The following is a 15,472-nucleotide window of genomic DNA, read 5'->3' as shown; positions in this document are numbered from 1 at the left end:
ATTAACATACACATTTCCTTAGTTTTTTTATCATAAAATGTTTTAAGATATAACATTATTAGCACTTTCCTATAAATTCTTACACCTGCTACAGATGAACTGTGAAATCAGTTTAGCTGCATGTTCAAACTATGAATTCCATTCATTCTTCCAAACTTACAACTTTATTCAGAGCAAAAAATCTGAAAAATCCCACGTATGCAACTAGTTGTCAACTAGTTTGTCAAGTGCACCCAAACTATGTCTTCACACTTTAAGAAAGAGGAAATCTACCGCTCCTAAAGCAGCACATTCTAACTCTGAAAAGCTCCCCATTTGTTGAACTATGGCCTGTGGCTTCTCCTCCGTAGTCAGGGAGCTCCTGTAACTCAGCACCAGGCGCCATACCAGGCACAGGGGACACAGAGAAAGACGAACGGAGGTTCCTACCCTTAGAGTGCTCAACATCTTGGAGGGAGACAAAAGAAAATCAGCTACTAAAACATTCTTAGAGTATGATGAAGGAAAGAGAAGGTCACTGTGGGTACAGAAAAGGGCACTTGACATAGCCAAAAAAAGAGACGTGATAGCAGGCCCGAGTTTCACGAGATAAACAGGAGTTAATGAGGTAAAGACTGGGAACAGGGCATTTTTAGCAGAGCACACAGCAGCAATGTCCAGAGCAAAGGATATTCAAGACTGCCAGACTGAGAAAGAAAAAAAAAATAAAGTACTAAACAATTAGCTGTAGGGCAGGTAGAAAAGAAAGGCAGGAATGAAATCACTAAGGCTCCCTAAGAAACTGGAACTTTATTCTGATGACAACCATGAGCCTTTGTTGGGGGACACAGCAAGAGGTCAGCCCAGAGGCAAGGAGACCAGTTAGAAGACTATTTCCATTTCTAGTTAAGAAACAATGAAAGTCCAAATTACAGATGAGGCACTAGGTCTTGAGAGATGTAGGAGAAGAATTTAAGGTGTAATTAATTATGAGACAGAATCAAGACAGTACAGGAGAAGGAGTCTGGGCTTCTGGCGTGTAAGTGAATGGTGATGCTCTCCAACAAGTCCAGGAACTCCTGCTTTACAAGGACTACCACATCAGCAAGGGCAGCCCAATGCACACTGATGATGGTATTTAAAACCTGCCACAGAAGTGGTTTGGAGATCATGCTCTACAAGATAATGAGATGAATACACAAGTACAAGAGAGCTATACCAAGGCTCCTCCTGACCCAGCACGTACCCCAGGTCAGTACTGCTTCCCGTTCAGACATATATACCCATCTGAGCCCCTTCTTCTAACTACTCTCCTCCACTCCAGTGTCTTCCTTGTGGCAGGCTCCTAAAACTCCTCTGGCACCCACTATCAGCAGTCAGATCCGTGACACTGACTCCAAATTAAAAAAAAAAAAAAAAAATCCAGGGAACGTGTATTTTTAAAACAAATGAGTACGAGGAGGTCTAATTCTGTTCAATTCTAACAGCCACCTTCCACACTGCCTTTTTATTCACAAGTCAGTGCCCACACACTTGCCCAGGAAACATGCTCGTGAGACACCAGCATTCTTTTTTCCCAAGTGGGCCCAGAAACAGTCACACCTTGTTCCTGCTCAGCAGTGTACCCACAACAGAACCTCTACTATCTTGTTAGAGTTTTCACTATTTTAAAATACCCATATTATTTGTTTTTAAACTCACCAACATTAAAGGTAGGAAAAGTAACAAAGGACTAATTATTGGCTTTTTGGAAAATACAAGAAGCTTCTCTGCCTGAAAAATGTTCACAGAAACACTGGATCTCAGAGTTGCAAGGGAACTTAAAATTCAAGACCGCCACTCCACAAATGTTTAAATTCTTTCCATAACACTCCCACCAAATGGTTACCCAGGGCAGATCTGACCTCTTCCAGTGAGAGGGAACAATCACACTGGCTAAAAGGGAAGCCCAGCTCTAAACACAGATGCAAAAACTAGTGGTTGCAAGGGTGATGAGGAATGGGATTTTTACGCATAATTTCAAATTACTTCCCCACAATTACTTGTTCATTGTAAAGGAGAAAACTTTACAATGGAGAAACTTGGTGACTTGAGTGATCACAGTTAACATCAACACCAAGGGAACAAGCTGGCATCACATGCGCCGTGGAGGACAGCCCTCCTGCAGTGTTACCACCAAGCAGACACTCCTGAATCTCATCATGAGGAAGCCTCACACAACTCAACATGAAGGACAGCCTACTGGCTTGTATGTTTCAAAAAAATGTCAAGGTCAAGAAACACACAAAAAAAGCTATGGGGAAAAAAAAAAGCTATAAAGGAGATGACTGGGGTAACAGATGAAATCGAGTTCTGTAGATCAGATAACAGTAGTGCATCAATGTTAAGTCTCCCGATTTTGATCACTGTACTTTGGTTAGGTAAAGAATGCCCCTGTTCTTAGAATATATACACTGATGTATTTGGGAGTAAAGGGACACGATGCTAGCACCTGCACACAGTTCAAGGGGAAAAAGTGTGTACACACAAGGGTGAGGAGAGAGAATTAATAACAATGATAAAGTAAGTAAACAGAGCAAACCAGCAACAATGAATGAATCTAGGTAAGAGATACATGAGAATTCTTAGTACTGTTCTTGTAATTTTTCTTTATATTGAAATTATGTATCAACTTAAAAGTCACACCACCCCCCTCAAATAATAGTAAAATCGCACAATGTTATATAAGAATACTGAAAAATGTGTTAGCCCAGTTTGCTTGAAGAGTTCAAGTGCTTACTCATTCAAATTAACAAGATCTCAGATTAAAATGTCTCAGATGAACCTCTTCTGAATTATCTATACCATTTATGTTGGCACTTCAGCATACCCAAGTTACGGTTTACTAAATGTTCTTAGTTGTTTCACATGCATTTTCAACTTCTATTTTTGCAGATCACACCCTAAAGAGATCTACCCACTCCTAAAAGAACACCCCCATATTTGAATACCCCAAGGCAATAATATTGGACAGCTGAGGTGCTCCAGACAGCAAGGTACATATGCTTTACCCAGGATCCAAGTTAATTCAACTTTAAAATCACAACATTCCTGCAGCTATGTTCTAATGCATGTATGTGTACGTGTGTACAATGCTTCTCTAATGTATATGTGAGTATATATAAAGTGGATATATGCATATTTATCTAATCACTTTTACTTATCTGATTGGCAAACAAATATACTTAAAATATTTAGTATTGAAGAAATTGAAGAAATAGGCACCCTTATTCACTACGTAAGCAATGTTGGTTCTTTGGTACCATCCTGGGAAAGGGAAGGGAGAGGCAGTTTGGTAATATCGATCAAAATTTTAAACATGCACACTCTTTAATCCAGCCATTTCACTTCCTGGTGAAAAAGTACCATCCAGCAATAATGCCCAAAAATTTCTTGAAGATGTTCTTTATGTATGTTTATACACACACACATATACCTATATGTATACACACATATATACAGCTACAAACATAAACATACATACACATTCACACACACGTATTTTTTCTGTATCTACATTCATCAATAACTAAGGTAGAGACAGATACAAAAGACGAGCTACCCATTGTTTTCACCATCCCTTTACCATGGATCTTGCCTGACAAACAGAATGAAGGAACTATTTGTAATAGTGAAAGGAAACGTTCAAAATAGCAAAATGCTATTAAAAATCCATGTGTCAATGAAGCACTTAACAAATAACCATACATCATACATTCATGCAATACTATATCTGAAAGCCATTAAAGAGACTGAGTTAAATCTGTAAGTAGAAAATTAGAAAGATGCCAAGATAGAGTATTAGGTAAGGGGAAAAATACTGTATAACACATGTGTCATAAAATCCCTTTTTTGTTTAAAAAGGAAAAAGAAATGAGCCTTGAAGTATACCAAATTATAAACAATGGTTACTTCTCAGTACAGATCTACAAAATCTTAATAGTTCTATAATATTTGAATTTTCCCAATAATTATTATTGTTTTCTAAGTAGATAAAAAAAGTGATCAAATTTAAATGATTTGCAAAAAAGAGCAGGACAGACGCCATTTTATAATAACTTAAAAAATAAACTCTACATTAGGTATTCTTTTTTGTTTTTAGTAACAAAAACTATTTTTATTTCCCAAATAAAATCCTACACAGAAGCCTATACACAACACTGATAAAAAAAACTGAAGCTGCCTGGGGGAGGTGGGTGCTACACTCAGCCTCTCACTCTTCGACCTAAAAGACATGTTAGAGGGGCCCAGACAGTCAGAGGAAAGGTGAAGAATTCAGTAACAAGTAAACCAGGCAAGAGGCTCCTTCCTGTTACAGAAGCTGAGCCACAGCACACATGGGAGCCTGTGTCTGCTGTCCCTTACTTTCACCGTCTCCCCGTAAATGAGAGAACTATATCCATTACCTCAAACATGTTCAAAACACCTATCTTACCAATTCCCCCATCCCTGACTCACGTCGCTTCATCGTAACAACATAGTCATTAGCAGGTCCTACTGTCCCCTCTTCCAGCTAGGGCAACATACTGGATTGAAAAGCCTAAAAAGATTTAAGTATTCTGTCATAAGCTTGTCACATAAATAATGGCTACCTTGATTTTCAAGGATTTGAGAAAGTCTAGAGGAATAGGTTCAAGATTTAAATGTGAAAAGACCCAGTACTGCTATAGCCCTCCACCCACACAACCCTCTTGTGCAGCTGGCAGTCCACCCCTCAGACAAAGCCCTTGCCTCAGCCTCTGGGCCTGGGAGGTCCTGTCTTGGCATCTTTGGTTGACCATTCTCTTACCTTGGACTTTGCATGCCAAGTGAAGTGCAGGAAATTTGTTTCGCTGGGTACTAACAGGTTAAAGGACAGAGCGTAGTGACTAATAAGATCATTTCTCACATAATAAAGTTCTGCATCAAGACCTAGGGGAAAAAATAGAGAAAAAAAGAATTAAAATACCTAAAATACTCTCAAAAGCATTAACCATCAGTATTTCAAATACTGATAATAATAATAGGGCAAAAATAACATTGATTTACAAATGTACATCACAAACATATCTCAGAATGTGCTGCCTTACGAAGCAGGAAGGGCACTGGGTTTCATCATCACCAACAAAGATGAAGAAGCTGACTCTCAAAACAATGAAGTGGTTTTCTGGCTAAAAACACATGTGCTAGAACCAGAACTCGTAGCCACCGGATCTTCCGAGAACCAGTGGGACACTCTTCCTTTTGGACATAGTCCTTCTCAGAGAAACACCTAGAAACAAAAGCCCCATTACCCTGCAAAACTGATGAGGATTTAGGAGGAAAGACTGGAAATGGAAGGGAGAAAGGAACTTGAGTGAAAACATCAGTATGAGCCAAGGCCCTAAGACCCCACCATAGCTGCCCTCTGTTTGCATCACCACCGCATGCCAGCTGCTCCAACAGCATTTTACCAAGGTACACACATACCAGTTACTGCACAAGCACATCCTCTTTCCCACCTAGACTACAAGGTGGAAAACTCCGTAATTCTCATATTCCCTGCAGATAGAAGTAACAGAGATGCCAGAAAAACGCTGGAGACTTCAAATTTCAACTCATTCCCATACCACTTTCTTGGCCAAGGTCACATCCAATCTCTAACATATACCATGTTTCTCAGTTATTTGATACCCTTTCATCCTACCTATATTAAACATTTTCTTTAAAATTAATTCAACTTTTAAAATAAAAATTTTAAAGGCAAAATTTAATCACTTTCTTGAGTGGAAACCAGTAATTATTGTGAAAAAATACAAGGTAACCAAAAAAACCTCAATTAAAAGGAAAACAAAACAACGTTACTAAATGCTAGCTTAACACTGCTGCCTACATCAAGGCAGAGTGAGCCAGAGCCCAGCTCATTGATTACAAAAGGGAGTAGGTGGATAACAGCAAGCAGAGGGGTGAAGGATCAGAGGTTTTCTCCATGATAGTACAAAAGAACTGAAAGAATAAAAGCAGAGAGTAACTGTCTATCAGTTGATTTACTGTTATTTAAAGTTGTGTCCAGGTGTCCCTCTAGTAATGCATGGGACATATTTCACACTTTGGAGAGAAAAAGGTACAGGGGAGGCCAATTGGAATGTAAATTTCATATTTACTGAGCCTTATACCATGAATCTGAAACACCCTGCGGTATGCAATGAGGTCAAGGTGGGGATCCCATACCTCCTGTGATATAGAAACAAATAACTGCTACAGGCATTTCTCTTGTAAAATTCGTTTTCTCACTTTTGAAATGAATCAAATACAATCAATCATTAATTCAGAAATGGATTTGAGGCTTACAAAGGGGAAAGTAACGCTGCTTTATTTATCCTATAGAGGATACCAGATGCAATGAGAGAAAGTTAGAGGTGTGTAACAGGCTCTCCCTGCTGGCAGGACAGAAAACGCTAGCAAATATTTAGGGAGCAAGGACTGGTGGTGTTGGAGGAAGGGGCAGGGGAGGCAGGAAGGGTGGAGAAGGGTAGGAGGGAAGTGCAAGAAAGCTGGGTACAAAGCAAGCATTGGCAATTTACATAATTTACACAGTAACTGTAAATAGCTTAAATTTTGCTTGTTCTTAAAAAAGTCTGAGTCTTACTCTAGCCTAGATTGATGCTGTTCACAAGAGATATACCTAGAACAAATTTTTAAAATATAGGCCAGGTTAAAAAAGAAATGGAAGAAAAAACAAAGAAGTATGTACGGCAGTACTGACATCAGACAAATTAGAACTCAAGGTAAAAAGATTTTATATTAATAAATTCATTAATTAATACGAAATTTAATAAGAAAAAGTTCATACTCATAAAAAACATAAGAAAATACAGTAGTGCAACTGACGAAAGAGTTTCAAATATAGAAAGCAAAAACGGACAGGGAATTGGGAGTTCGAGATTTGCAAATACTAACTACCACATATAAAATAGATAAACAACAAGTTTCTTCTGTAAAGTACAGGGAACTATATTCAATATCTTGTAGTAATCAACAATGAAAAAATATGAAAATGAATATATGTATGTATATATATGACTGAAACATCATGTTGTACATCAGAAGTTAAAAATCAAGAAGAAACAAACATCTACAATCATAGCTGGGAACTAACATCCTTCAGAAAACAAAAGGTCAAAACAGATAAATTTTATTACAGACATAGAATTTGAACAATATATTTATGGGACATGAAACGAGAGATCATCAAGAATTAGACCATTCACATTTTAAAAAATGAATTCTAACTTGAAATAATGCAGGCTACCTCTGAGACAGGAGGGAAGGGGGCATGGTATAACCATTAAAAGAATGACACAGCAATTGAGGATATGACCATAACTGGTTAGAACCAACTCAGCCCAAGATGGTGGAGCATCAGACTTCTAGAGGACCTTGAACCTCATTATATGCTCATTATAATACATTAGCATGCTACATAACACGCCCACAGGCACCATGACCTTCTGAGGCTGACTATAAAAGGACAAAAAGTGGGTGGTGGTCAAATTCCTGCAGATCTCAACCCCTTCCCCACAAAACAGCTGGACTAATCCTACCACTTGTTAGCATATGAAATTACTGAGCCCATTAAAACTAACAACACTGCATCCTGCTGCCTTTCTCTCACCGTCTTCTGAGACAGCCCATACTGTCAATGGAGTGTGTATCTCCTTTAAACTAAACACCCTCACATCCTGCAGCCTCTGGCCTTTGGGATGGCCTGCATTCTGCCTATGGAATGTGTATCTTCTAAGCCTCTTTCACCTTCCTAGATGACCCCATCTCCCAGAGCTGCCTCTTGCTTTCTGACATGGCCTGCACTCTATAAAGTGTGTATCTCCTTGAATTAATCTACTTTCACTCTACTATGGCTAGCTCTTGAATTTTTTTCTGCACAAAATCAAGGATCCTCACTTAGCAGGGTGCATCCCAGGGACTCACCGGAGACCCGGGACACACCCATTCTCTCACGTCCCATTTTCCTGCAACACTTTCTCTGAACAAATAACCACAATAAAGAAATAAAGTATAAGGTGATGATTATTTGAAAAGATTAATGAAACAGTTAAACTCTTTTGCAAGACTAAAGAAAAAAAGAAAGGAAACACAATTACCAATATTAGGAATGAAGAGGGAACATTACTACAAATCTTACAGATGTTAAAAAAAATAATATGAATAACTTAATGACAATAAATTCAATAACTTATAGAAAAATCCTTGGATTTACCAAAACTGACGAGAAGAAATTAAAAATCCAAATAACTAAAACCTTCCCCCAAAGCTCCAGGTCCACATGAATTCTATCAAACATTTAAGAACAATATAAAACCAACCTTGCACAAACTCTTTTAGAGAATAATCAAAGAAAGAATTTCCTAACTCCTAAGTTACACTGATATTAAAACCTGATGAAGACATTGTAAGAAAATCACAGACTGACCTCCTTCATGAAAGTAGACACAAATGCTCTCCATAAAACATTAACAAACTGAGTCCAGTAATGAAGAAAAAAGAATAATATATCATGACCAAGTGTTTATGAAAGGTAAACTTTTAAAAATCAATATAATTAAACACATTAACAGAAAAAAGACAAAAATCCAGATCATCTCAATAGATGCAGAAAAAGCATTTGGTAAAATCCAGAGTCTAATAATGACCCCCCCCCCCAAAAAAACCCCACCAAAACAATAACAAAAAAAACCACTGTCAGCGAACTAGGAAGAGAACTTCTCAGTCTGGTACAGAGCATCTACAAAAACGCTACAACTAAAACAAACAAAACCCACTACAGCTAACATCATACTGAATGGTGAATTTAAATTCTTATTTCTAAGATCAGAAACAAGGCAAGGATGTCCACTTCCAAGGTTCTATTCAACCTTGCACTGGAAGCCGTAGTCAGTGTGTAAGACAAGACAAAAACGATGGAAGTTAGAGAGGATGAACTACAGCTCATTATTCAGATGATAGGATTATGTATGTAGAAAACACTATAAAATCTAAAGCACTACTAAAACCAATTCATGAATTTAGCAAAGTCTCAGAATTCAAGGCCAATATTAAGAAATCAACTGTATTTCTATATATTAACAATTAGAAAATAAAATTAAAAAATTAATACCATAACATTAAAAATTGTCAGTATCTAGAAATAATTCTAATTAAAGTGAAACCTCTACACTTGAAAACTATATGACATAGTTAAGAAAAATTGAGAGATGACCTACGTAAGTGGAGAGATACCACTCTCTCAGACAAGCCTCAACACTATTAAGAAGTTTCTCAAATTGATCTACAGACTTCAAGTAATCCTAATCAAAATCTTAACAGTTTTGAAGAAACAAATTAATTCTAAAATGAAATTTAAATGTCAAAACAATCTTGAAAAAAAAAGACAATGTTGGCAGACTCACATCACCTATTTCACAACATGATGAAGAGCTAGAGTAATCAAGACAGTGTGGTATTGGTGTAAGGGTAGATGTATCAATGGAACAGAAGAGAATCTAAAAATAAGCCCACAAATGGAATTTTAGCAAGGGTACAATGGCAATTCAACTAAACTGATGCTAAACCAAACGGATAAAGGTACAGGGGGAAAATCTTGAGCTCTATCTTACATATCACACAAAAATGACCCAAGATAGCTTACAGACCTAAATGGAACAGCTAACACTATAAAGCTTCTAAAAGAAAATGTAAGTGAATATGTTCATAACTTGGGTTAAGCAAAGATTTCTTGGACTGGCCACACAAACCATGGACCCAAAGAGAAAAAAACTGATAAACTGGTCATCATCAAAATTAGAACTTGTTTCACAAAAGACATTAAGAAAATGAAGTTCAAGTCACAAACTGGGAAAAAAGATTCACAACAGATCTATCTAAAATGTCTTGTTTCTAGAAGATATGAAGATCTCTTATGTCAAAAGTAAAAGACAGCCTAATTAAATAAAACAGGCAAAAGATATGAACATATATTTCGTAAGAAAAGATGTGTAAATGGACAATAGGCATAAGAAAAGGTGCTAAATATCATTAGTCATCTGCAAAATACAAATTAAAACAATGAGATACCATTTCCGCCCACCACATGAATGACTAAATGTTGGCAAGAATGAGGAACAAGTGTAACTCTCATACATTCCTGGGAATATAAAAATATGCAACTACCTTGGAAAACTGGAGGTTTCTTATAAAGTTAAGCATATGCCCATTCTATGACTCAGTAATTCCACTCCTAGCTAATTATCCAAAAGAAATGAAAACATGTGATTTCACAAAAAAACTTCTATGTGAATGTTGATAGCATTTTTATTCAGAATAGCCAAAACTGGAAACAACAAAAAAGTCCATCAACAGATGAATGAATAACCAAATGTGGTATATATTCATACAATGGAATACTCTTCAGCAATGAAAATAAACTAACTGTTGAGACTGTAACAAAAGGGACAAATCTCACACACCATATGTGTGAAAGAGCCATACACAAAGAGGATACCCTACATAGTTATATTTACATAAAGTTTTAGAGTAGGCAGAATTAACTTATGGTGATAGGAATCAGATCACTGTGGTTGCCTGGGAAGGAGACTGGGTGGGAGACTGGTGAACTGATTGCAAAGGGAACTTCCTAGGATGATGGAAATGTTCTGTATCTAACGGGTGGTAGTTACACAGGTGTATGCATTTTTCAAAACTCAACCAACCGTCCATTTAAAATCTGCACATTTCATTATAGGTAAACTTATTTTTTTTAAAGACGGGAAAAATGAGCCAACAATAGTTTTTACAAAGCTTGAATACCATAGACTGTTACCAGCATCAACATAACAAGTTTTAGAAAATTGAAACTTCAAACATCTTCCACAGGGAAATAAAGAATTCTGTTTCCACTAATAAATAACAGCTATAATGTTATTACTTGTAATAATAACAATAATGTGTAAATATTTAAGTTTTCCAGACAGTTCAAACTGTCAAGAACACCCAGGGGTTCTGTAAACTCAACTCCCCATAAAGCTCCTTCTCAGTATCTTGGCTGCCTCATTCACTGGACATTCTGGAACCAGTTCATAAAATTTCTGTACAATCTTCTCCTGTGACTTATTATGGTAGTCTCCCAACATCCTTGAAACCAACCGACTCTCAACCTGTCCTTCAATGTTCCTTTTATTCCTCAACTCCGACAACCTTAATCCATACCAAAGCAACCCACTTCTATGGACAGTGGCAATATATAAATTGTTCTACCTTCAAAATCTTGAACTGTAGTATCTCAATAGTTAGTAGCTCTTCAGCTCCTTCCCTTTATTGTTACAACAGCTGTTTTCTGGGCTCATAATATGTAGTGTCCATAATCTTCTTGTTTCTCCCATTCAATTGTAACAATCATTTCCTCATTTTCTTCTTATTGGCCTCAACTCCAGCTACTGTAATGACTTTCTCACCAGCACCCTCAACTTTCCCCCACAGCCTATGTCAGATATGCATACCCTACCCTTTAAACACCCAATCTTGAAGTGACTTGGCTCCTCTACTCCCTGTTTTCTCTGGTACTACATCCTGGATAAAGCTATTTCCACAAATGTCACTACAGAGTCAACATCTGAGGAGTGGCCAAGATGGCAGAATAGAGGGAGCCTAAGCTCACCTCCTTCACAAGCACTCCAAACTCACAACTAACTGCAGAACAACGATTGATGACAGTCACTACAAAACCTTGACTTCTGTGCTCAACAAATAAATTAATATTCTTAAGCTACTGACACCTTGGAGCCCTATGATCCATATCTATAAACACTTAATGGCCACCAAGATAAACTGAAAATTTGAAATCCACTACCCTAGACTGAGGTACTGAAACTGTAACACAGACGTTAAACAGAGTTGCTGTTTCCTGACTAGATTCTGAAACCATTTGTTTTGAAATACAGCCACTCTTTATTAACTACAGTAGTTATTCCTTGGTTGAAAGGGTCTGAATTTCTTCAAAGAAACCATTAAAATGAAATACAAATTTTCACCTATCAAATTAGCAAATGCATTGTTTTGTCATAAGACAGTTTCCTGTAACACCAATTAGCTTACATGTGGTTAGTAAATAAAATAATGATACTAGTGTAATACAGAAATTGTGTCAGTTCACATTTGAATTTCCCCAGGCAAGGGGAACTGAACAGCAGGTAAAGAATTACAACTTTCAGTGGAAAACGAAAAGACCCTTGTTCAGTTCAAGTACTGCCAGGCCTATTTTAAGAAAACTAAAAATGAGCACCCAGGGCCCCCTCCCCAGAGGAGTAATGCCAGTCTCTGCATGGTTCCTGGACCTAGCAAGCTGCACTTCCTCTTACGCCTAACCTTTATGGCAGCCCCACTGGTTTAGAAAGCTACTTTCATCTGCACTATCTCAAGGTCATGCAAGCCAGTGATTTCCATCCTATTACGTTGTAACATCTTTAACTCTCTGAAGCAGCCTCAGCCAACCTACGTGGTTTGACTGGGCTGCCCAAGTTAACGCATAAGGTACCAAATATGATTTTGTTAGTACTTGGTTTGAAAACTGCAGAGGTCTTCAGTGGTCTGCCCTTAACCTTATTTTTCCCATAAATCTTGTTATTTTTAATGACATGGTGATTTTGAAGGTTTTTTTGTTTGTTTAATTTTTAGGACTGTATTTGATGTTGTAACAGAAATGCTTATATTCTTTCAATACAATACTGAATGTGAGGCAGGGTGTGCCAAGCAACCAATTTGTGAACATACATCAATGTTTTATAAATATTTACACTCCAACTCAGTAAGTCCACTTCTAAAAATCCATCCTAAGGAAACCAAATATAGATACAAATGTCTATGTATTAAAATACTAATCAAAATAATATTTAAAATTGAAGAAACAATATAAATGTCAGCAACAGAGTAGCAATTAATAAACTATAATACAGCCATAAAAGGGAAAACAACAGTTTTCAACAGTTTCTCTTTCTTTGGAGAAGGAGGTGGAACCCCAAGCCATTACACCCTTTCAGTCAAATCTCTCCCTGTTCATCAATGTGACATACTGCGCTTCTCCTTTGAAGACAAGTTTTAATGACTAAAAAACACTGAAAAAGACTATGAAGCCATAACTGGACAGTTATAAATTTTAATGAATTGAGCTTTGCTTAGAATGGTACAGCAAATAAGAACAAGGAAAGGTACAAACTTACATAATGCAAATTTTTAACAATGTCTGGCACCCAGAATAGTTTGCACATAAAACAGGTGTTCAACAAATGTCTAGCAAATTAAAGTTAAATGTATATGTACAATGTGTATGTTCCACTTCTCAAATAAGAAAGGAAATACCAAAAAGTGTGAACAGTTGTTGATTATAAATGGTGGATTACGGATTATTCTTATTGCATGTTTTTATTCTTTTTCTTCTCTTAAATTTTCTGTGAAAGTTAAGTTAAACTAGGAAAAATAAAAACTGGTTTTCAAAAACATATTAACTTCCTTCAACTTCATTTTAAAATATTCAACCAAAAGGTGAAATTTGGCAAAGCACTGTGAACTGAAAAGAAAAGATCAAATCTCGGAAAGAATTTCCACATGCACCACTGACGATGGGGCTGAAGTGAGAAGAAAATCCTTGGACTACGCATGCTCACTGTCTGAATGAGGATAACATGGGAAATCCTGAAGATGACGGGGAAGGCAACAAACAAGATTTAGGCCAGGAACTGTATTCCCATTCAAATGCTCAACATATGCAAAGACAACAGATTCTCAGACGGTCTCAGAAAATATACTAACTATGTATTCTTTCTCCCAAAAAGTTACTCCAAAACACACTGAGAAGAACACTTTTATTTTCAACAGGAGATAACCATTTTATACTGAGAAGTATACTTCTTGTATGACAATTTGAGTGTAATCATGGATCTTTATGGCTCTAAATCAAAATGCAAAGAGTCCAAAAAATCCCAATATTAGAAATGCAAAGAGAACCCAATGTAAGTACAACCTGCCCAAAATATTAGAACTATGAAAAGAACCCCATGTAAGTATAATCATGGTACAAAACTATCAGTCTATGATACTAACATGCAGAGGATATATGTATGTGTGTGTATATACATATATATATCTCCATAATTAATATAGCTAAGTGGACAGATAGACACACCAAGATAGTACTCTAAAGGAAATTCAATTCTCTTGAAGCATCCATAAAAGATTTAGAAAAAGTGATCAGCTATAAGGAAAACAACAATCAGTTTTATAAAGGAGAAGATGTTCAGACCACAATCTGACCACTGGTAAGGAGACAGAAAGGAAGGGAAAATGTTAGTATTATAGACTTTGAAGTACCATCTATCTCAAAGAGTCACCCGTATTCTAAGATTTCAACTATATATAGACAAATGAGAACATGGAAAAAATATTGGAAAGATATTTACCAAAGACTGCCAATGCATGGTTAATAATGTATACTTTTCTTCCCCTTTATGGTCTTGTACACTTTTCAAATGGCCTATAATAAGTATGTTTTTACTTTGATAATCAGGAAATAAAGTTAAAATAAAAAGAATTTTAAACAAATTGACTTTTAGAAAAAGATGAAATCTGTAGAGAATGTCATACTTTATTTCTGTATGTAATATTTTTCTTTCCTTCCCCATCATATGCTCAAAAACAATTTTTAAGAAAGAGAAACATAAAAGACAAATGAAGATAGGATCTAAATAATCTACCTTTCTAACTGCTACTAATTATTAGTGTTTCAAATACAAAAATAATAATTAAATGAAGTCTCAAAGCAGGGGTAGTAGATGTCAGGGGTTATCATTGTCTGGGAGTGGTGTGGTAGGCTCCACAGAAGTGAAGTGGGCAGTGAGGAATGGTTAGAGAGGCAGTGAGGGAAACAATTTATTCAGTAATGCTTTACTGAGCCAGTTCTGCAGCAAGCCAGAAAGTAACACTCTAGGAGATCAGGACCCAGAGCCTGGTTCCAGCAGCAGTGAGTGACTGAGAAGAAAGGCTGAAGTGCCCTGATCAGAACAAGGAAGTTCTAAGGACTGAGAAGAGGACCAAGTCTGAAGTGGCCATTTCAATGAGTGCCTTATTTGGAAAAGAGACCTGAGAAGTGAGACACCAGCATGGTCAAAGGAGTAACAACTGAGAAGGTTTAATATCCTTTGGAATTAAGAGAGGGAAATAATGAAAACAAGGGTATTAGTACTGAGGATCATCTTGCATCCGAGTGACTCCAACAACCCTAATGGGTCAAAGGTCATCTAAGTAACTATCACTGATGTCAAAAGAGAAGACGATACTGAGTCACTGTCCTGGGACAAAACAATCAAAGTAGGAAAGGAAGGATATAATGTATGATAAAAGCTGGTCCCTTAATGAACAATCCAAAAAGGAAATTAAGAAACAATTCCATTTA

General features: G+C 36.9%; 1 protein-coding gene across 2 annotated transcripts in view; it reads right to left on the bottom strand.

The window, feature by feature from the left end:
• Positions 1-15,472, bottom strand: part of RYK (receptor like tyrosine kinase) — a 95,456-nt gene that overhangs the window by 58,266 nt on the left and 21,718 nt on the right. For both annotated transcript variants that reach the window (XM_074371054.1, XM_074371060.1), the window contains exon 2: positions 4,808-4,929. In XM_074371054.1, the coding sequence (XP_074227155.1) occupies positions 4,808-4,929 (122 nt within the window). The remainder of the gene's footprint in view (positions 1-4,807; positions 4,930-15,472) is intronic.

Source organism: Camelus bactrianus, chromosome 1, assembly GCF_048773025.1.
Source record: "Camelus bactrianus isolate YW-2024 breed Bactrian camel chromosome 1, ASM4877302v1, whole genome shotgun sequence".
Taxonomy (NCBI): Eukaryota; Metazoa; Chordata; class Mammalia; order Artiodactyla; family Camelidae; genus Camelus; species Camelus bactrianus.
Note: the sequence above shows the minus strand (reverse complement) of the source record. Positions and strands in the feature narration are given on the sequence as shown.